The following is a 24005-nucleotide window of genomic DNA, read 5'->3' as shown; positions in this document are numbered from 1 at the left end:
GCACTCTGCTTCACAATGTACAGTGGTTGCTACATGTGGTCCGGTATACTGTTCACATGTTCCTATAGAAAAGGCAGATACCATATTTAATTTGATGTAAATGATTTACTTTGAGGGGCAGCTTTACTGTTGTATGTTTCTTCAAAACATTTCCAAACTAACTCGACATACAAAAACAGAAAAAGGGCTATTGCAATTTAAAGTTCTCATCAGATTAAGATTCTAATCTTGAATCAGAGGTCCAAAGCATTTCTTAAAACTAAAGGTGTGGTCCTTGGTTGCTGTAACTGGCATTGAATAGAGACAGTTTAGATGTTGGTAATTTCACCTGATGTACCACTCAATTTAAAAGTAATACAAAAATAACAGAATTAAAATAACAACAAGGAGTAAAACCTGATAAGACTTTTATTGAGTGTGATTGAAAACCTAGCCATGGCTTCACATGTTGACATGGTTTGACAGATGCATTAAAGCAAAATCCCCATCAAAAAGAGAAGCAAACTGTACTTTTGCTTTTAGTACACCATAACAAACCTCAAACCTAGGCACATATCGGCACACAAGTCATTAGATGATCATCTGGCCATTTAAAACATCCTAAAAATGTGAAATGTCCTAGTATAAAAAAAACAATGGATCGTGTTTCCCTTTGTGTTCATTAAGTGGTGTAGAAAACCCTTAAAAAGGAAGAAATAAAAGAACAAATCTGTACAATTTCTGATAAATCTTTCCTGAGATTTTCATTAAAAACTATTTAAAAAAACTCTGCAACTGATCTGTGCAGCATAAGAAAATCATTCTAGCCCTGGATACAAATGCCCTCTACAATTTGGCAAGTTTAGACTAATTGAAGACTGCACTTTCTCTATGTAAAACATGTCACAGGCATCTACAGGTAGTTCTTTGGTAGGATGGGGTCTCCATACATGCAGTCCTCTTCGATGGCGAGATTGTACGTGCTCCCACTGCCACCCTTGTATGCACTGGTGACTATTCTGAGCCAGCCTTTCTCTCCCTAAATAACAAAAGAGCAGAACATACATTCAACATCTCAATTTGAGTGTAGGGATCCACCAGCACACCTTTTCAGGTTTTGCTTACCCATGGCTCTCCCCAAGAATTACGGACGACCCAGTACTCCACTCCACTCTCATCAACACCCCAACCAGCTACAGATACGATGTGGTTTATACCGGGATCCTGTACGTACTCCGAATACAAGCCACCAGTGTACGCATCAAGCTTTTCTGTTGCCATGATCCCACAACTACAAAGGCAAAGAATGTCAAAGACCTCCAAACATTGGTTCAAATACAAGACCTAATCTTTCAAATCCAGTCTGTATACCTGATGGGTCCTCCAGAGTAGATCTCAGCTTTCATCTTGTCCAGCCCACTGACTGAGCCATAGTCTCCAACTTTCCAGAGAGTATAGTTCTTTACAACATTGCACACGCCAAAGGTTGTGCAGGTTCCACACTGATTAAAGGTGTTACAGTCTGAAAAAAAAAAAAAAAATAATAATAATAATTATAACTGCAAACAACGACTGCATATCCAATCAAGCAAGATGCTCCACCAGACAACTTTCTTACCCTGATCCTTGGCCTGATAGTTGTTGCAGGTTTCATCAGGAATGCCATTAGTGTTTGCATATTCCCACACGCCAGAATGATCTCCACCATTGCAGGAACCCGCGTTGCCACAGTCAATCACGTTCTGGACAGAGAGATAGGCAGATGGCCATGCCGCTTTCCGCTTGATGTTGATACGATCTAAAATAAAAAATAAATCAAGTCACACTGCCTGACAAAAAAACAAAACAAAAAAAAACAAAAAACAGGAATTTTAGCATTTTTTTCTTTTACAACAAAGGGTCAGTAAAAAAAAGAAAATGTCACATTCAGAAAATGTTTATAATTTTTTTTTTTATTTAACACAATATGTGGTTTTTATTTTTATTTATTGTTTTTTTATTACTTTTTAATCATTTTATTTATTGCATTTTTTCCCAAGGCTGTTACCAAAATTTGAGCCCCGCACATGACGTGGACAAAAATATACAGTCAAACCAAAATTTATTCAGACGCCTTGAACATTTCATTCATTAATACAGTTTATTCACTATAGTTTAAAAAAAAAAAAGGTTATAAAATATAACAAGATCTCAGAGTTAAACGGTGTCAGAAAAAATTTATCTTAATTATGTCAGATAACACTTAAGCAAAACATGGTCAGGTCAAAGTGTCTGAAAAATTTTTGGTTGCAAATTTTTATCAGTTTTACTGGTAGTCCACTGTGTAGGATTACAAATTTAAGAATCTGTTTAAGATCTGCTGATCCTACATCCTGACATAACCTCACATGAAATACTAAGGTGAAGTATATTGTATTTAACATTTTGAGGTAAAGATAATGACAATTTAAGGATATCAAGGCAGGCAGCCCAGGTGTCTGTAACATTAACCTTTTGTCTTCAGGCACTTCCTGACCATTTGGCAGGACAAGCTCAAGATACAGCGGTGGCTCTGTCTCTATGATAATGTAAAGGTATGGACGATACTGTCAGACTGATTGGATTAGCACCTGTAGGGAATGGGCTGATTCCTGCACTGCATTTGCATGCTTGTCTCCACCTCTACTCTATGTATCCCTCCCCCTTGAATGTATATGAACTACCAAGTACACTGCCTTAGTTGGACTTGGATGACTACAGCGACGCACAGCGCATTTCTCAATAAAGAGTAACTTCTGCTTGAAAGATATCCCAACGTCTCCTGGTCTCTGCTTCGACGAGGAAAAAGTTTCCTACACCTGTATGAAGAATTTTTGGGTATAATATGTCAGAGTTTACTTTGTTTTGCTAACCTCACTTACTATATAATCAAAAATATAAAAAAAATGTCTGAATAATTTTTGGTTTGACTGTATATATTGTGGCCACGAATTAGGAAACATTCGCTTGTTTAGTATATCTTGGCTATGATTTACTAATTTGTTCCCTCGTTTTAGTCAAATCAAAGTAAAAATTCGTTCTCACGTCTTACTGATTAGTTCCCTCATTTTAGTAAATCATGGCCATGTTGTTTTAATTCGTTTCTCATTTTAAATAAAACAAGGGAACAAATTATTACAACATGGCCAGAATTTGGTAAAATGAGGAAACAAATTCTTAATTCATGGCCACAATTTACTAAAACAAGGGAACGAATTAATAAAGTGAGGGAATGAATTCTTAATTCAATATATTTTTTTTCCCCCTGCTTGCCATGTGCGGCACTCCGTACAAAAGAGATTAATATGTAATAGTTCACCTAACATGTACTTAACACTATTTGTTGAAAGTGTCAGTAAAGCTTGATTAAAAGGAAGTGGTATGGTTCACAAATATGCTGAGTTGGTTGATCTTAAACACGCAGAAACTTGTACAACAGGAAAAAAACACCTTTTAGTCATAATTGCAGATCACATGAGAGTCAGGTGGTAGACAAAAAAAAGAGAGAAAAAAAAAAAAAGACAAATGTCATAACTGCATGTGACAGATCCAGGCCATTGCATTTTTAATGATTAAACAACCTTATGATTTTCTGTACTTTCATCCTAGAGAAACGTCATTCTGCAATTTGCCCAAATGTTGCTGAGAAGAGGCTATAATAGGGCTGCTCTGTGGTTCCTCATGAAAATATCTGTCATCAATTGCTCACCCTCATGTGAATCCCATGTGATTCTTTTTTTTTTTTTAATGGGAAAAACAGCCAGGAAATCGCCCATCACTAGATATTGTTGAATAAAGTCGTTATTTTGTTTTTTTTTGGTGCACAAAAAGTATTCTCGTCACTTCATAATATTAAGGTTGAACCACTGTAGTCACATGAACTGTTTTAAATATGTCTTTAGTAGCTTTCTGGGTGTTTGAAAGTGTTAATTATCTTGCTGTCAATGCAGGCCTCACTGAGCCATCAGATTTTATCAAAAGTATCTTAATTTGTGTTCTGAAGATGAACGAAGGTCTTACAGGTGTGGAACAACATGAGGGTGTGTAATTAATGACAGAATTTTCATTTTTGGGTGAACTAACCCTTTAATGTCTGATGAAGCCGAAATGTAAACGTTACCTGTTTTTTTAATTAATAAAGTTCCAGTTTATTCCTCTAGAGTGAGTGCTGCACCTTTTCTCCAATCAATTTTTGGTTGCACCCCTTCTTTAACCTCTTGTGATTCACACACACCTGGTTGAACTACCCCTTAACATTTTTAACAACATTTTCTCTCACCTGCGAAAGCACTAGTACTTCCATGTGCCCAGCACGAGCCGCAGTACTGGGGTATGTGTTGGTTGCGTGTGGTGCTGACGTAGTTGACGCCATCAATGTTTCTCCAGTCCCATACTTTGGGGAGGTTTTTTAAATTCATATATTCATAGGGACGTGGTCCAGTCCTGAAGAACACAAGAAAAAGTTTTTCAACAACCATCTACATTTACGTATACTCTTCACTGACCACAAAAACACTGAAAGGGCATTCACAGCAAGCAGCAAGGGGCCATGTAGAAAATTCCAGCAAAAAAAACCTCATGCACAGCCCAGGCCATCTGTTCTTCAGTTAACAACCAAAAATGGGAAATGAACCTTGAGGGCATGACAATTATAATTATAAAACAAACAGGTGTCAAACGGTCTCATGATGGCTACCTTTTCACCACTCTGCTGTGTTTTTCTCTTAATAATTTCATGTGACGAATTGCCATGACGTGAGCTGCCTGTAGTACACTGGGTGACAATTGAGCCAAAAAATTCAAATGAGATGACCAAATAATGGGATAACTGATTCATGCATTATACTGGAAATTAAAAGTCAATTTGAGTGCATTGCATTGTGGGATACAGTATGCTGTGGTCAATACTGCACATTTTGGCAGAAAATTCACATATTTTATATGACAAAAATAGTAAAAGCCCATATGAACCAGGATTTAAAAATAATAATAATAATAATAATAATAATAATAATAATAATAATAATACCATAATAATGTACCAAAGCTAAGCTTGGCTAATATCTAACACAGGTTTTCAAACCCTGGGTCAAAAATGGGTCGCCAGGATGATTTAATAAGGAAAATATTTAGGCTAACAGATGCCAGAGCACAATATTAAATCAACTAACTATAGGTCAAGCACAACAGGAAATACATTAGCATAAAAACACTGTTACAGGAAATAACTTTAAAATGTTTGCATATTTCTCAGCATGAGATTACGTAAAACATTTATTTTTGCTTACAAACTTACAGACCCAGAACAGAAAATAACCATTATTTTAACGTTATTTTTATACGTTACTTTTAGAACAGGTTTTAAAAGAAGAAGTAAAACTTAACATATTAAAACCTACACGTATATGTTTCAAGTATGTTTAGCACTCAGAGGATAGGTGTATTACATAGCATAGATGTATTACTCGCCTGACTCGGAACAAACATAAGATAGCCTACCCAAAACTGCTGTCTAGATAGGCAGCTCACTAAATTTTAAGACACCGCCCTAGTGTCGGCCTTCTTACACTATTCAGGGATATAAATATACACATATACGTGAGTTTTATAAAGTTTAGAAAAAGGATGATCTGTCATACTTTACTCCTTGTAGGTTTCTCCTCGGCTGGGGTCTGTAGCAGGGCTCATTCTCATTAAAATACCGTCCGGCGAAAACACCCGACAGCGTAAACAGATAAAAGAGCAGCACGCGAGCCATGATGAATCTCAGGTGGTCATATGATCATCACATGCATCTGCACTGCGGTTTTATTCTTCGTGTTTGCCGGGAGGCGTGGAGAAAGTATCGAAACTAACTCTCTTATTGGTCATCTCCTAAGAAACAATGGTTTATTGTTTATATTTGTCAGACGCTTTCTTGCCTCGAAATACTCTCTCTCTCTCTCTCTCTCTCTCTCTCTCTCTCTCTGTGTGTGTGTGTGTGTGTGTGTGTAAAATGTCTATTACTCCTCTCAGTAAATGATTTAGTATCAATACATTTTGTAAAGCAAACTGGGATAATATAAAATATCATAGCTAAAATGTTATTTTAGTATTATTTATTTACTATTATAGTATTTATTGATATTTTGTTTTAAAGGTACAATGTGTAAAATTTGGGAGGATATTGACAGAAATGCAATATAATATACATAACTATGTTTTCAGTGGAACATAAAGACCTTACATAATAAACCGTTGTGTTTTTATTACCTTAGAATGAGGCATTTCTATCTCATACACCGCGGGTCCCCCTCCATGTCAGAAAGTCACCATTATGCGCTGGCATGTTTCTACAGCAGCCCTAAACGGACAAACACTCTACAGAGCCAAAAGTATTGGGACACCCCTCCAAATCATTGAATTCAGGTGTTCCAATCACTTCTATGGCCACAGGTGTATAAAATCAAGCGCCTAGGCATGCAGACTGCTTCTACAAACATTTGTGAAAGAATGAGTCGCTCTCAGGAGCTCAGTGAATTCAAGCGTGGTACTGTGATAGGTTGCCACCTGTGCAATAAGTCAATACGTGAAATTTCCTCACTACTAAATATTCCACGGTCAACTGTTAGTGGTATCATAACAAAGTGGAAGCAATTGGGAACAACAGCAACTCAGCCACGAAGTGGTAGGCCACGTAAAATCACAGAGCGGGGTCAGCGCATGCTGAGGCGCACAGTGCGCAGAAGTCGCCAACTTTCTGCAGAGTCAATAGCTATAGACCTCCAAACTCCGTGTGGCCTTCAGATTAGCTCAAGAACAGTGCGTAGAGAGCTTCATGGAATGGGTTTCCATGGCCAAGCAGCTGCATCCAAGCCTTACATCACCAAGTGCAATGCAAAGCATCGGATGCAGTGGTGTAAAGCACGCCGCCACTGGACTCTAGAGCAGTGGAGACGTGTTCTCTGGAGTGACGAGTCTGGAGTCTGGGTTTGGCGGTTGCCAGAAGAACGATACTTGCCTGACTGCATTGTGTCAAGTGTAAAGTTTGGTGGAGGGGGGATTATGGTGTGGGGTTGTTTTTCAGGGGTTGGGCTTGGCCCCTTAGTTCCAGTGAAAGGAACTCTTAATGCTTCAGCATACCAAGACATTTTAGACAATTTCATGCTCCCAACTTTGTGGGAACAGTTTGGGGATGGCCCCTTCCTGTTCCAACATGACTGCGCACCAGTGCACAAAGCAAGGTCCATAAAGACATGGATGAGCGAGTTTGATGTGGAGGAACTTGACTGGCCTGCACAGAGTCCTGACCTCAACCCGATAGAACACCTTTGGGATGAATTAGAGCGGAGACTGCGAGCCAGGCCTTGTAGCCAACATCACTGCCTGACCTCACAAATGCGCTTCTAGAATAATGGTCAAAAATTCCCATAAACACACTCCTAAACCTTGTGGAAAGCCTTCATAGAAGTGTTGAGGCTGTTATAGCTGCAAAGGGTGGGCCAACTCCATATTAAACCCTACGGATTAAGAATGGGATGTCATTAAAGTTCATGTGCACGTAAAGGCAGGCGTCCCAAAACTTTTGTCAATATAGTGTGTGTGTGTGTATATATATATATGTTTACAATTTTTTACGTTTAAGTTTTTCGTATTTATTTGTATTTTATTTTATTTAAACTTTATTTCAATTAATGAAAACAATTTTGTAATAGTTTTATTTAACAATAACAACACTGGTCCAAAAATATTGAAATAAAGAATACAACATAGAGTCATGCACATGTTTGCATTTCATCTGAAGGGCAAAGTCCAGTCTTCATTTTTATGACTTAAGAGACGTGAGTACAGGTAAGCATGTTCTCTGCTATTCTTTTATATAATTATATATCTGACTTAGTCAGTAGTATACAAATCCATTAATCTGAGAAATGGTTCACCAGATGAGTAAATGGTTGCTGTGATCTGAATAAGCTGTTTCATGGGCTGCATAATGCAGCACAGCACAAACAAAAAGATATGATAAATGAATGTGGTAATTATCAGTATCATAGTGTTTTTGATAGAACCATTGCCATCTGATACCAAAACCATTTTGTGGTGACACCACAGTACTTTTCTTCAAGAGAAAGAAATTAAAAAGTGATAATAGTGCCTCAGTGTGGATGATACTGTACACGATACTCATGTTTTTATAAGCTAAATTTGAAATTTTTCTAATGCAGAGGTGTTTTTCAGTCAGTTGTTATCAGTGTGTTTGCAGGCGTGTCTCGGGTGACAGTGATAAGGAGCCTGTACCTCTTAGAGGGAACAACTGATAATCGTTGGTAAGGACTAGAGACGTGGAAAGAAAAATATTAATAAAAAAAAGAAATTTAGTTTCCAGTAGTTATACATATATACACACACTCCTAAAAATAAAGATTGTTTATTGGCATTGATGGTTCAATAAAGAACCTTTGACTTCCATGGAACCTTTCAACTGCACAAAAGATTCTTTATATCAGAAAAAGGTTCTTTAGATTTTTCAAATGTTCTTCAAACTAAGAAAATATATATATATATTTTTTAATAACTGTTCACTGTGGCACTGCTGTGAAAACCCCCTCTTGGAACCTTTATTTTTAAGAGTGTATGTAATAGTGCTGTCAAATCGATTAATCATGATTAATCGCATCTAACATAAAAACATAAAAGATTGTATATAATACATACACTATAAAAATTACTTTCATGATTTGTTATCACAACATTTTTTCTTTTTGTCAAATCAACTTAGATAACAGTTCAGATAACATAATATTTTGAGTTACTGTTGATTAAACCAATCGCCTTCATTGTATTAACTCAAATTTTTAATTTCAATGAACTCAAAATTTTAAGCAACCAGGTAACATACTTTTTTTTAAGTCAAACCAACAATTCATTTTTACAGTGAATGTGTGTGTGTGTATACAGTATATATATACAGTATATTTACAAACTTTTATGTTAGATGTGATTAATTGTGATTAATCGATTTGACAGCACTAATATAAAATGTTACAATTAAACATTATATAATTATGTCTGGTCAGCTGAGATATATTTTAAGTGTTTGCTGTTTGTAATGTCAACTGTTCTGATTTAACTTTAAAAAAAAAAAAGTAACTAGTTAACAACTGTTATCCATGTGATCAGATATGGCACAACAAAGTCCAGCCAAAAAATTAAGGAGTCAGGTCAAGGGTTTCCTTTGTGACGTGAGCCCCATAAAAGACACCAGAGCACCATATTTTGATGCTATTCTTCAACACGAAGGTGAATATAGCAAAGTTGTGGCCTTCAGAACAGAAGATCACATCAACTTCCACAATGCTGAAATCACCCGGTAAGCCTTCACTCACAAAAATAAAAGCATCCTACTTTTCTAAAGTTTCTAAAAGGCCATATCACCATTATTTACAGGCACTGAGGTGTTTTATTGAGCAACATACAGTTTTATTCAACCACCCTATTCATCTCTGTAGTCATAATTTATTGTAAATGTGTGTCTAAAACATCAAAACCTTTGTACAGGAGCCTAGTTACACTAGAGGATGTCATATTACAGCCATCTGTGGAGCCCAGCAGAAAAATGGACGTGTTTTACACACACAGCTCCACAATGTCCTGCGTTCGTGACCTAGGAAAAGCGTTTAAAAACAGCTCGTCTCCTAGACCACAAGGTGTACAACTGTCTGAACTCCTAAACTCAGATACAAAATCAAAGAGGGTAGGTAGTTTAATTATTACTGTCACCATATTGTATTGATCAAAAATATGAAGAAAAAGAAAAATGATTTTTTTATCAACAACATGAAGTGCTTTAAATATTACATGAGGGTTAGGGAAGGAACTGCAGGGGGTTCATAAATTGATGCAAAAGTTAATAATGAATTAAATCTTAAGAATTTAAAATGAGAAGAAATAAGCGATTTTAAAATAAAAACAATCAAAATGAAACAATAACAAAAAATGATTTATTGCATTTGTTTATGCTGTGTGGCCTCAATTTTCCCATGTAATTATAGTTGCCTGACTTTAGTGGCCGTTCTTGTGTGCAATTCCACAAAACTGGAAGACTTTTTGAGCATATATAAGCAATAAGCTTTAGAAAAGAAAATTTAAAAGATAAAAAAAAGAATAATTAGGAAGAATCAATGAATTCTGCCATTTTGTGAATATTAAGTAATCATGTAATCGATTAAAAAAGTAACTGTGGACTGACTGAGTATTTTAAAATGTAATACAATCTAATTACAAGTAATTTTTAACTTAGATTTGGTGGGCAAATGTTTTCAATATATTAATAATATTCCAAAACTGCTTTACTGATTATTTAAAAAAACAATTATAGTTAACATTTTACAATAAGGTTCATAAGTTAACATTAGTGAATGTATTAACTAACATGAATTAACCATGAGCAATACATTTGTTACTGTATTTGTTAATCTTTGTTAAGGTTAGTTAATGAAAATACAGTTCATTGTTGGTTCATGTTAGTTCACAGTGCATTATGTTAACAAGATTTTAATATATTAGTAAATGTTGAAATTAACATTAACAAAGATTAATAAATGCTGTCTAAGTGCAGTTTATTATTAGTTCATGTTATCTAATGTAGTAAAATTGTATTGTAAAGTGTTACCCAATTATAAAAATTTCATTAAAGTACTAATGGCAAAGATTTTTCCTGCATTTTCATTATTTTATCTATACTTTTTTCTATATTACAATCTAGATATTTGTTTACTATTTAGTCATTTTTCTATAAATGGACATTTGAGTATATTTTTTATTTACTCCAGACCCAAAAGTGTCATGTCACTGTCCATATGCATCTGCTTGTTTTCTTCATATTGCACAGGTAAACATCAATGCAAAGATTATCCAGGAGGTGCTCAAGGGAAACAGTTTTGTGTGGGATGGACGGTATCTTCCAAGAACTAAGTACACTGTGGCAGATACTACAGGCTACATTAGTCTAACAGTCTGGTGTGAGCACAACATAACTGTTGGAGAATGGTACAACATCACAAATGTCTCTGTGGGAAAGTTCATGGGCAAAACATCCCTTTCAACTACCAAAAACACACAGATTGGCAACATCCCATCTCAAGGTACAGCGGTTGCTGTTGAAGTGCCAACAGAAACTATGAAATGTGACATCATTGGTGCAAACATTAAGAATATCTTCATTTGTCCTCGTTCACATAAACTCAACGACGTGACATCATCAAGCCCCACTGTATATTGTTTCTCATGCAACATGCATTATAAAAGCTCTGCCATCATAATGAAGATCAGCGGTCACCTGGAACTTAAACCAGAAACGGGAAACGTTGTGGAAGCAAACATTGAAGACGAGGTGATCAGGTCAGTGCTCACAGTGGAGCCCGGCACATCACGAGAGGATGTTATTCAGAGCTTCATTGCTCTGCCACACATGCAGATTACAATCCGCGAGAAGATCATTGTAAAGATGGAAGATGTTCCTCAGAAGGCTGAAATCAAGTGTGAAGCTGAGCTGCCTGTTAAAGTGGAACCTGTGGCAGAATCCTCTGACTTTTATTCACCCCCAGACCATGGCTTTCTCTTCAGTTCACAAGTCAGAAAAAGAAAATCTACCAATTGAGCCTGATCTTAGAAGAAATGTAAAATTCTTGATTTTTCCCATTACTGTACTATACAATCAGCATAAGGACAGTCTGACAAAGACTACCAGGAGTGGTCTTGTGTAGCTTAAAGTGTAAATCATTTAACCCTCTGGTGCTCTTCGGTTATTCTTGACTAAAAGATTTTATGTTTTTTTTTTATTTATTTTTTTACATTTTTTACTTCATTGGAATGGTACAAAACTTGGTAAAGGTTTTGGCACACACACGCAAAAAAACAAATCATGGACATGATTTGAAAACGTTAAATGGTCCTGAAACAAATAGTCACACTTGTGCTCCTTGTGGTCAAAATTGACTGCATTGGGAGACGAATTTCATCTAGTGAAAACTTTCGGTACAGCGGCCAAACAAAATCTTATTGAAAGCTCATTTTTTGAGATATCAAGCTCAAATTTGGAACACAACTTGTTTAGATTTATGGCTTTGATTTTCTTGCAGATTTAGAGTAAAACGTGTTTTTGAAATATTTCACATAAAAATTGAAAATAGTATTTTGTGCATTTTTCATAACAATAAACGTAAAATTCTGTAACTTTTTAAAACATTTTTCATTTCAGCAATTATTTGCCAAGTGTCATCTTTTAAAAAAGAGACCAAAGTTAAGTCTGTGCTCTAAAGCATTCAATATTCATGACGGGTTTAAGTTGGAAATTTCATTTTCAGGTCTATGCTCAAAAAGTGAATAAATGGATTATAACTGCAGCATAAATATAATTTAGTACCATAAAATCCCCTAAAAATACAACATATTAAATACAAAACATTATCGAACTAAAATATAGTAAATTCATTTCATTGAAATACAAAAAAAAAAAAAAAGTCATTTTTGACCAACATGCGAAGAGCACCAGAGGGATAAAATTTAAATATCACTTAAAACAAACGAACAAACAAACAAAAAAACTGTCATTAAAATGTCAACGCAATATATCTCTATCTTTCTACATATAAAATAAAAATGGATAAGTAGGTTCTAGATTCTAGAGTAATAAAATTTGGTGTAATTTTCCTGTTTAATGTTAACTTCATATTTAGTTTGTTTTAAAGATATGAAACCTTAGATAAATGTTTATCAGAAAAAATTAAATATATGACTTCCAAATTATGTGTAATTAATGATTACAAAAAAGTCAGCGACTGTTTGATATTTCTACATGCCATAGAAATGGTTTTAATGTTTAAGTATGTAATAGAAATTAATTGGTGGTGATTGACTGTGATGTGTTATTCCCCTTTGCACAACCTGTAGATTTTATGTTACCTTTGAATAATTGCACTAACAAACATGAACAAACATTTTTTTAGCCGTTTACTCTAAAAAAAAAAATTATCATTCACATTCCATATTCTTCTTTTGCCACACTTACAAAATTGGCATTAAAAGTGGATATGGCTATCAGCACACATTTAGCGTTTAAAAAAAAAAAAAAAAAAAAAAAAAAAAAGCATCACTTACACTGACATTGTGATTGTGTCATCATTTATGTTTGAAATGAAAATAAAATGATTGCATTTTATTTTTTTTTCTGATTGAAAGAAAAAAAAAAAAGAAAACACTGAAGACCTTGGTACAGTATTTGCTTATAGATATTTCATGTGCTCCTTGCCATCCTTTGCCTATGGCAACTTCAAAACAACAAAATGTGAAAGAGATTCACATGTACATTACGAAACATTGAGACAACATTGCACTTTTATTTAAATTCATAACTGTATATACTGTCAACTTCACTGAGGAAGGTTATCTGCGGTGGTCAGTACAGGATGGGATAGAGCAAGGAGGTGTGTGTGTGTGTCTAATAGATGCAACTTTTGTGAAACAACATGTACAAGGCGTAGATATTTTGTTTTGAAGATTAAGAACCGTTTGAATTCATCTTAGACGAGTCTCCTCCTCTTGCAATCCCTCTCCATCTGGTCTTCGGAGGCAGATTTGACTGTGGAGGCCCCCAATGGGGACACAGAGTTGAGCAAGGGGTCCTCAGATGCCTGGCCGAACAGAGCCAAGAGCATGGCCACACCGAAACCAGTGGCTCGCTCCCCCTGTTGACAATCCACATTGAGGAGTTATTAATAATTCTTGAAGAAATATGCTTAATTTCGAATTATGCTCAGTATATACGCACAGCATGGACAGGTGAAGCGATGTCCACATGTACCCAAATGCCTGGCCAATCAAAACCCAGATGAGAGCCAATGAAGAGGCCAGCACAGGAGCTCTGCGCATTCTCACGGTCCTGTGGACACAGAACACAAGCACCCATGTAAAATCAATTCAGGCAAAAATCATTAAATTACTATTACAATTATTTATATTTCATTTTGTCCAAGGTTGTGGTGAACTGACAATTTCAATTCAGACCAGCAATAAAATAATATAAATATAAAACAAAATAAAAAAATTAAATAAAATGAAATGTAAAATAAAAACAGAAATAAAATAAAAATGTAAAAGTAAAATAAAAAGTAATACAATAATAAATTTTAAAAAATACATATAAAGTAAAATTAAGCAAAATAAATACAAATAAAAGTAATAATAAAAAGCTAAATAAAATAAAGCTCATGTCCTCACACACACACACACACAAATATAATAAAAAATTATTATGTACTGTGTGATGCACAATTACGTTAACTTCCATCACTGTACTGAACATTTATTCACACTCTTCATCCCTTTTCACTCCACACCCGTCTCTTCCCTTTTTCCTCACCGCCACAGAGTTCTTCATGTCGGCCACAGCTGAGGTGAATTCACTGAAGTGAAGCTCGGGGCAGTAGACCAGAGGATGCGCCAGGTCTCCGCTGCTGCGGCCCGCTCTCACACAAGCGGCCTCCCACTGCTCATTGTTGGTCATCACAGCAGCGTGATACTTCCCTGTGGAGATTCCCTACAAGAGAAAACAGCAGACATTAAAGGCAACATAAAACAGGAGAGACACAGGGTGTTTCAGTAGTGTGGGACTTGATGTTTTGATTGGGAATTAAATGGATAAAGAAAAGTGGCAGTTCCATATAAGAATGAAATTGCATGTTGATATAAAATGCTACATACACTACAGATTAAAAAATTCTGCATTTGTTTGTTCAAACATAGTAAAGATATTGTAAAATATTATTCCAATTTAAAATGCTTTCTATTTGAATATATTTTAATATGTAATTTATTTCTCTGATGCAAAGCTGAATTTTCAGCATCATTACTCCAGTCTTCAGTGTCACATGATCCTTCAGAAATCAGTCTAATATTCTGATTTGCTGAAATATTTCTTATTATTATCAATGTTGAAAACAGTTGTGCTGCTTAATTTTTCGTAGATACTGCAATACATTTTTTCAAGATTTTTTGATTAATAGAAAGTTCAAAAGAACAGCATTTAATTGAAATAGAAATTTTTGGAACAATATACATGTTTTTACTGTCACTTTTGATAAATTTAATGCATCCTTGCTGAATAAAAATATATCAGCAACACTGATCATCATCAGCACCAGTGAGGATCTCACTGACTAAAATACATGACAAAGACAAAGAAGTGATTATCAAAAAAAAGAATACTAAAGGTTTCATCACATGATTATGAACAAGTTCAAAGTCAGGGTGCAACCAGTTTTTGCCAAGATCCAAAGTGCAACAGTTTAAAACAGCATTATGTGTTAGCTGTTAAACAGAAGTGGTTTGGGTTCTGGCTTTCCTCCAATTGTTCCTGATATCACGTGACACTTTGAATTCTCTTTTTACGCTTAGCTTGAAAAACAATCTGGCCCAGAGATCTTGTCTCGAACACTTACAAGATCTTGTTCCTAGTCAAAACTGTAAAAACTTGTATTCACACATCTCTTTGAAGATGGAATGACTGCTTTGAAATTTAATATGGAATTATTACCTTTTCAGGCTTAAGAAAAGAAGATCTTCACACACCAATATGTCAGCACAAACACACCTGAGCGCCGGTCAGCGTTGCCATGTCCAGTATGATGTCCGCAGAGAGATCTTTGCTTGCATATACAACACCATCAGAGAGCACCAGCCTCCCTTCAGCATCTGTGTTGTTTATCTCCACTGTCCTGAGAAACAATGGAAACACACCTCAGTTTTAATCAAATTGCATGTTGATGGATAGGACACAACTAGTTATACATCAATAGCTGACATGCCAACACTTACTTTCCAGAGTACAGAGTGTGTATATCATCTGGTCGAGTGGCTGTAGGTCCCACTGAGTTCTCAGCCAGGCAGAAGACCGCATGAAGGTTGTCCTTAAAGCCCTGAGACAAAACAGAAATCAGTGTCAGAGTTTAAAACCTGGGCTAAGGTTACACCTGGTATTAACATCCATTTTGTGTGATGCGGTTACAAATATTGATGTAAACGGGTTATAAACTTTTTTTGAAAGAAATTAACACTTGTATTCAGCAAAGATGCATTAAATTGATCAAAATGACAGTAAAGACCTTTATAATGTTACACAAATTTCTATTTCAAATAAATGCTGTTCTTTTGATTTTTTTTTTTAATTCATCATGGAATCCTGAAAAAATGTTTCCACAAAAATATTAGGTAGCACAACTGTTAAACATTTATAATAATAAGAAATGTAGGGCTGTCACTAACGATTATTTTGGTAATTGAGTAATCAGTCGATTATTTTGATGATCAATCAGGTAATCTATAGATTATTGTGATGATTAATTGGGTAATCTGTCGACGGTTAATGGGTAATCTGTCGACTATTTTGATGGATTAATCAGGTGATCTGTCAACTATTTTGACGATTAATCAGGTAATCTGTCGACTATTTTGACGAATTAAATGGGTAATCTGTCGACTATTTTGACGGTTGATGGGTAATCTGTTGACTATTTTGACTGTTAATCGGGTAATCTGTTGACTATTTTGATTGTTAATCGGGTAATCTATTATTTTTTGTGGTTTTTGGATCAAATCCTTGATCAAATCCAAACAACATTTAATTCAAATGTCCACTTAACCTTTAATATACACTATATTGACAAAAGTTTTGGGACGCCTGCCTTTACGTGCACATGAACTTTAATGACATCCCATTCTTAATCCGTAGGATTTAATATGGAGTTGGCCCACCCTTTGCAGCTATAACAGCCTCAACTCTTCTGGGAAGGCTTTCCACAAGGTTTAGGAGTGTGTTTATGGGAATTTTTGACCATTCTTCTAGAAGCACATTTGTGAGGTCATGCAGTGATGTTGGCGAGAAGGCCTGGCTCGCAGTCTTCGCTCTAATTCATCCCAAAGGTGTTCTGTCGGGTTGAGGTCAGGACTCTGTGCAGGCCAGTCAAGTTCCTCCACACCAAACTCGCTCATCCATGTCTTTACGGACCTTGCTTTGTGCACTGGTGCGCAGTCATGTTGGAACAGGAAGGGGCCATCCCCAAACTGTTCCCACAAAGTTGGGAGCATGAAATTGTCCAAAATGTCTTGGTATGCTGAAGCATTAAGAGTTCCTTTCACTGGAACTAACTCCACACCATAATCCCCCCTCCACCAAACTTTACACTTGGCAAAATGCAGTCAGGCGAGTACCGTTCTCCTGGCAACCGCCAAACCCAGACTCGTCCATTGGATTGCCAGACAGAGAAGCATGATTCGTCACTGCAGAGAACACGTCTCCACTGCTCCAGAGTCCAGTGGCGGCGTGCTTTACACCACTGCATCCGATGCTTTGCATTGCTCTTGGTGATGTAAGGCTTGGATGCAGCTGCTCGGCCATGGAAACCCATTCCATGAAGCTCTCTACGCACTGTTCTTGAGCTAATCTGAAGGCCACACAAAGTTTGGAGGTCTGTAGCTATTGACTCTGCAGAAAGTTGGCGACTTCATGCGCTGACCCCGCTCTGTGATTTTACGTGGCCTACCACTTCGTGGCTGAGTTGCTGTTGTTCCCAATTGCTTCCACTTTATTATGATACCACTAACAGTTGATCGTGGAATATTTAGTAGTGAGGAAATTTCACGAATGGACTTATTGCACAGGTGGCAACCTATCACGGTACCACGCTTGAATTCACTGAGCTCCTGAGAGTGACCCATTCTTTCACGAATGTTTGTAGAAGCAGTCTGCATGCCTAGGTGCTTGATTTTATACACCTGTGGCCATAGAAGTGATTGGAACACCTGAATTCAATGATTTGGAGGGGTGTCCCAATACTTTTGGCAATATAGTGTATCTCATCAGACTGCATATGCCTTCCCAAATACACATTATTGGAAACCCAAATAAACAACACATGCAGAGACTGAATTCATGTAGAGCAGCATTTACTATGAACAGAGCCGCTCTGAAATGCTCGTCTGTGAAATGCGCCACTTCCAGTATTTTGCCAGGTTAATCAACACAGGTAAACTGCAATCAAGGATTTTTTTTTTTAAATTGAGCACTCGAATTTAATGAAGGAATCGTAACAGCCCTAAAGAAAAAAGTTTATTGAGCAGCAAATCAGCATATTAGAATGATTTCTGAAGGATCATGCGACACTGAAAACTGGAGTAGTGACGCTGAAAATTCAGCTTGGCATCACAAAAATAAATTACATTTTAACATGTATTAAAATAGAAAACTACTATTTTAAATTGCAATAATATTTCACAATATTACTGTATATTTGATCAAATAAATGCAGCCTTGGTGAGGAAAAGAGACTTCTTTCAAAACATTATAAAATCTTAGCAACTCCAAAGTTTGGAATGGTATATTGATTGATGTCACACACACTTAAATGTGTGCTGTGCAGTCATGAAATCAAACACCCTCCCGTAAACAAGATATTAGATGGTCACTGTGGACATATTTGGGATTAATACCAAGGTGTAAAGAGCAATCCGTCTCAGATGCCCACTTGTGATCAGACCACCTGAGACAGGGGTTAGGACCTTTAATGTAGATAAGTTTAGCAGCCAGTGACCTTCTAGCTACCAGAACGATAAATCTCTTTGCAGTACCTGTTTAACAGTAGCTTTAAAAGCTCCTAAAATGGCCGCGGCTCCTCCACAGTCTCTTTTCATTCCTGGCATTGTGGTCTATAAGGGGAGAAAAAAATAAAATGTAAAATCAATCATCTTAAGTAGTGTCATTGCAGATATAGTGTGGTGTTTATAGGTGAAGTGTGTCATTTCTGTGCCTCTAGAGGCACCAAACAGAATTGCAAAATATCTGTCTTCTTTGGTCTGACAAACTCCCACTCTTGATGGCAATTTTTGTGGAATTTTGGTTACTTATAGTATACACTGCTGCACATTAGACTGGAATGGGTTTAATATTAATACCAAAAAAAAATTACACACTTCGCCTTTAAGAAAAAAAAACTCATTGAGTGCTCTGCCTATCTTTTAGTGCACTAGGCTGACGGTGAGGTGGGGTATTTACTTTGCCCTTGATGCTGAGACCACCGGTGTCATAGACAATGCCCTTGCCCACCCAGGCAATGGTCTGTGTGGCACCTGAGGGGGTGTGGCTAAGAACAGCCAACGCAGGAGGGTGCTGGGCAGCTTTACCAACTCCGTAGATGCCTAAAGAGAAGAGATTTTGCACACATGAACATATGCACAGGGTAACGGTCGCTTGCATTTTCAAGCTTAAAATGACATTTTCCTTTACATGCCAGAAAAACTTCATCTAGAGGAATAAGCCCAAAGTCAGCTGTTGTAAAATAACATATTCATTGACTCATCTTGTGATGAAAGCACAAGCTCATCATTTTTATCATAGATCAGAAAATGTTGCAATCTGCTGACTAGAATAAACTCAAGATTACCTCCAAAGCCCTTTTGTTTCAGTTCTTCTCCTCTAATTATAGTTGGAGTGATGCCTAAGCTATTCCCCACTGCCTTGATTTCCTGAAGAAGATTGCATAAAATATCATGAGTGGAAAAGTCTATTTCAGCAATTTCAGTGTTAACTAAAACTATTAAAAATAATGTTAATTAATTGAAATAAAGCTGAAATAAAATATAAATATTAAATGAAAACTACCTGGAATAAAATAAGTTTAAGTTAAAGTACAAAAATGACTAAAACTGAAATAAAAATAAATTAAAACTAAATAGAAATATTAAAAAAGGTAACACTTTAACAACATGAACTTAATGAAAAATATTTTTAAAGCATTTATTAATCTTAGTTAATTTCAGCATTTACTAATACATTATTAAAATCAAAAGTTGCATGTTCATATTATTTAATGGACCTGAGCTAACATGAACAATGAACAACAGTTGTATTTTTATTAACTAACATTAACAAAGATTAATAAATACTGTAACAAATGTATTGTTAATTGTTAATGTTAATTAATGCATTAAATAACAGAAGCTTATTGTAAAGAGTTACAAAAAAAAAAAACAATATAAATGACAGAGGCCTTCAACAAAACTACTAAAACTAAAATTAAAATAAAAACTGAAAATATAAAAATAAAATTATACTAATATAAATAATACTAAAAGCAGTGTTTCACAGAGATATCCAAACATCGAGGATAAACGCTTGCCTCCAGGAAGTCATCAGTATTCATCTCGCTGCATGGAGTGTCCACGATTCGAGCAGCCAGACGAACTCCATCCGCTGCATTGGCAAGACACTGGAAACAAACACACACACATTCATACGGATCTAATAGAATGATGCATAAACATACATGAACTAGTAACAGTGGTATGAGCTGACTGTAAGGTAGCCAACTTGATCTGTGGCATGAGGAAGTAGATCCAAACACTTTACCTCCAGCGTAGAGACCTCCAGAGGGCCGTTGTCCTGACCCACAGAAACAAACTCCACAGTGACGTGCTTCTTCTCTGTCCTGCGAGAAGACACTGAACGGCGGGTGAACAGCGGGAAAGCTCGGGCAATGGCACACGCAGATGCGAACACATCAGAACGCTCGCACACCATCTGAGGAGCCAATAAGAAACTTACCACGTGGCATCAACAGCATTTGTGGCATAATACTGATTTCAATAGGAAAAAACTGCAAATTGTATCTTGATTTTAACATTTAGTGAGTTGTGGCTATACTTTTGAAACACTATGCATTTTAATATTTACCATTTTCCATTGTAAATGGAAGCTGTCTTTTATAAACATGATTTTTCAATGGTTAGATCTGTAACTGTAATTCATATGAAATAACATATTAAAAATATACAATTTAATATTTATTTTACACACACACACACATTATGCACTCTGCTTTTCACTTATTGTGTTTCATTATCAATCAAATCATTCTCTCTAAAGTAAATGGGTGTATGTTTCTGGTTCATGGTGATGAATATTGTTAAAAAAAAAAAATTGTAAACTGAGGAAATATGGTTCTTTAAAGGTGAAATATGTAGGATTTTCTGTCTGCTAGGAGGTCGCTAGAGGCCTATTCAAAACAAAGGCGTAGCTTAATGACGTGAAGTTTGAGCACGGAATCTTGAGACATGTGGTCTTCACATCACAGCCGGTGGAAAATAATCGGGATAGGACTCGGGAAGAAATCATGTTCATGGATGCAATTATTATCGTTACTGTAGTATGAAGCAGAGCAGGACCGAGTGTTGTGGGAGCTGAATGAGGCCCCTGGAGCGATTGTGCAACACACGCCTCACGAGCAGCGAAACTTTTATTATGCCACAGTCGCCGGCGCTGCTTCCGCTTTTCCGGTCATGAGTATGAGGAAACGCAGCTCTGTTTATCATATTAGATACATTTGAGTGTGTTGAAAATGATGTTATAACGTTACTCATATGCGTTCGCTCGGCGGCTGCTGTAAGACACTTGTTGCACACTGGAGTAAGATAGATCGATTTTAGAATATCATATTAAATGCTGGATGGCTTGTGTTGATAAATGACATGTAATTAATTTTAAAACGTATTGTATGATGGAGAAAATGCTGTATTACTGTTACTAAAAATAAAGCTGCATCTGATTACGCTATGTTAGCTACTTCACAAAATAGTGTTTTTCTCTGAGGAATGATAAAGCGTGGTACTCACAAAAAAAAAAAAAAAAAAAAAGAAAATTAGATTTAAACAATAAGACTAAACGTGTTGAGCTATATAACAATAATTTGTTTTCTGTCTATAAATATATCAAAACAGTTGTTCCCTTGTCTATTAAAACATGTAAATATTAAAGCGTCTTTGGTGTTTCCATGGCTTCTACAAAATAAAACCGGAAACCAAGGCTAACGTGGGTATGACGCAATTGACAGGCGACTCCTCACACATCCCGGAGCCTTGGTTAAAATTGCAATTTTCTTAAGATTTACAAATAGTTGGAAACATTTGGGATATTGTAAGGACTCAAGTGAACACAATATATAACACTGGCCTAGTGCTTTTTGGATATTTTACTGCAAAATTCTTACATATTGCACCTTTAAATGAAAGCATCACCATGACCCTGGACCACAAAACCAGTCATAAGTCGCACAGGTATATTTGTAGCAATAGCCAACAATACATTGTAAGGGTCAAAATTATCGATTTTTCTTTTATGCCAAAAATCATTAGGATATTAAGTAAAGATCATGTTCCATGAAGATATTTTGTAAATTTCCTACCGTAAATATATCAAAAATTTATTTTTGTGAGTGGATATGCGTTGTTAAGGACTTCATTTCGACAACTTTAAAGGAGATTTTCTCAATATTTAGATTTTTTTGCACCCTCAGATTCCAGATTTTCAAATAGTTGTATCTCGGCCAAATATCCTAACAAACCATACATCAATGGAAAGTTTATTTATTCAGCTTTCAGATGATGCACAAATACCCTTACGACTGGTTTTGTGGTCCAGGGTCACATATGAGGGAGAAGGAGATACAGAGATTGTAAGCGTCACATGGAAATTATGATCAACATAAAATGAAAATGCAGACTAAACATTAAGCCACAAGCGGTCGAGAACAATGCAGTCTGAAACAGTTGAAATATTTTCCTAGTCTATCTGAACAAAAGGACTACATTTTACAGGAAACTTGATGAAGAGGGACCCAATTAGATTTATAAGCATATGAATAATGGTGTGAAATGAGACTGACCACAATGCAGCGGTTGTTGCCAGCAGGCAGGCAGGTTCGGACCAGACGGGTGAGGAAGTGGGCAGATGATGGGCTGTTGTGACGGCTGACTCGTGAAGGAAGGGCTGCCACAGCTGCATGACTCAAATACAGTGGGCAACTATCCGTAGGGTTGGGGTTGAGAGAAGACAAAGCTGCCTGCCATATCTGAATGCAAATACAGCACACATAAACAAAAATGTGTGGCAAAAAAGGTAGTGCAATGCAATGTTATTAACTAGTGTATCTGAAACCTAATCTAGTGTGAAGAAAAATAACATCATATAGACCATCATACATACACAGGCAATAAAAGCAAAACATCTAAACAACCCAGACAGTCAGGTCTATCAAGAAATCTTGATGATGATGATGATAAACGTTCACTTGACAGATTTAATCAAGCATTACAAAACAACACAATGTGTTTGACTTTGTAAGAAAGTACTTATCATATTCATAAACATTAGTATTTACAGTGTGCTCCAAAATATGTTCATAAATATCACAGTTGCACATGTCCAGTATAAAGCAAAAATGTATTGCCATGGTACCACGTTAAAAATACCACAATATTACTATTACCATGGTGAAAGTGGTATTAAATCGTACTGGAAGTACCACTGTATGCCCAAAATACCATGATATTGCAATGTCCAATATCAATAGACAAGTATTACAATGGTACCTTTTGTTAGTGGACAGAATTTGACTGTTAAAAAAGTCATTATTTCATTAAATTAAGAGTCAGTGAAGAATAATAACTTAACTAGCCAAAATGACTTTATTATCTTTTTATAAATATCTATAATTGACGTTTCCATTAGTAAATGCAGATTAGCGGTCTGTTACACAACACTAGTGAGTCCAGGCAGATTTCTCCGATAACTTTAGCCTGTAAGCTAACGTCAATGTGTTTACAAGCGGAGTTACTTTTTATTAAACATTTCGTACCTCTTTTGTGACCACTGGCTGCAGTTTCCCTTTCACCTGGGTCCAGTTGATCTGTTGCAGATTGGCGAGCTGGCCGACGATGAGGACCGGGCGGTTCTGCGGCTCTGAGTCCCCGGCAGAAGCCTTGAACTCGAGCACTACGTTCGCCATCTTCCACCCGAGTGACAGTCTCTCTTCAGAAGGAAGATGCACTTTAACCTTCCGCTTCTCCTGCCTGTCTCGCGAGCCCTTGTGCTGAGAGCGCTATTGATTTATTTATTTAAATCTAGCCTAATTTTTCCCCCCACT

The 24005-nt window shown here is 36.3% G+C and overlaps 3 protein-coding genes and 1 long non-coding RNA gene across 5 annotated transcripts; 2 read left to right on the top strand and 2 right to left on the bottom strand.

Annotated features, from left to right (window-relative positions):
• Window positions 1-390: 390 nt before the first annotated feature.
• Window positions 391-5878, bottom strand: ctsz (cathepsin Z). Its single transcript, XM_051896236.1, has 6 exons — window positions 5637-5878; window positions 4277-4440; window positions 1598-1777; window positions 1351-1501; window positions 1105-1270; window positions 391-1018 (listed from the first exon to the last, which is right to left on the bottom strand). Exons 1-6 carry the CDS (start codon window positions 5753-5755, stop codon window positions 893-895), a joined length of 906 nt encoding a protein of 301 aa, XP_051752196.1. The 5' UTR covers window positions 5756-5878; the 3' UTR covers window positions 391-892.
• Window positions 5879-7807: 1929 nt separating this feature from the next.
• si:dkey-249d8.1 (uncharacterized) lies at window positions 7808-13195 on the top strand. Of its 2 annotated transcripts, XM_051896751.1 has the most exons (5): window positions 7808-7827; window positions 8229-8303; window positions 9157-9346; window positions 9535-9730; window positions 10868-13195. In XM_051896751.1, exons 3-5 carry the CDS (start codon window positions 9159-9161, stop codon window positions 11633-11635), a joined length of 1152 nt encoding a protein of 383 aa, XP_051752711.1. In that variant the 5' UTR covers window positions 7808-7827; window positions 8229-8303; window positions 9157-9158; the 3' UTR covers window positions 11636-13195. The 2 variants fall into 2 exon arrangements, with proteins under 2 accessions (XP_051752711.1, XP_051752710.1); XM_051896750.1 differs by lacking the exon at window positions 7808-7827 and having other exon boundaries at window positions 7841-8303.
• Window positions 13196-13353: 158 nt separating this feature from the next.
• Window positions 13354-23909, bottom strand: npepl1 (aminopeptidase like 1). Its single transcript, XM_051896749.1, has 12 exons — window positions 23718-23909; window positions 22746-22931; window positions 20435-20605; window positions 20205-20294; window positions 19470-19551; window positions 19082-19224; window positions 18658-18735; window positions 15850-15950; window positions 15626-15749; window positions 14396-14572; window positions 13805-13915; window positions 13354-13721 (listed from the first exon to the last, which is right to left on the bottom strand). Exons 1-12 carry the CDS (start codon window positions 23865-23867, stop codon window positions 13557-13559), a joined length of 1578 nt encoding a protein of 525 aa, XP_051752709.1. The 5' UTR covers window positions 23868-23909; the 3' UTR covers window positions 13354-13556.
• Window positions 15960-18081, top strand: LOC127514195 (uncharacterized). The gene is made up of 2 exons (XR_007930581.1): window positions 15960-16400; window positions 16434-18081. It is a non-coding gene; the product is annotated as an uncharacterized LOC127514195 (long non-coding RNA).
• Window positions 23910-24005: the final 96 nt, after the last annotated feature.

This window comes from Ctenopharyngodon idella, chromosome 6 (genome assembly GCF_019924925.1).
Source record: "Ctenopharyngodon idella isolate HZGC_01 chromosome 6, HZGC01, whole genome shotgun sequence".
Lineage (NCBI taxonomy): Eukaryota > Metazoa > Chordata > Actinopteri > Cypriniformes > Xenocyprididae > Ctenopharyngodon > Ctenopharyngodon idella.
The sequence above is the reverse complement of the archived record's forward strand: the minus strand, read 5'-3'. Positions and strand labels throughout refer to the sequence as shown.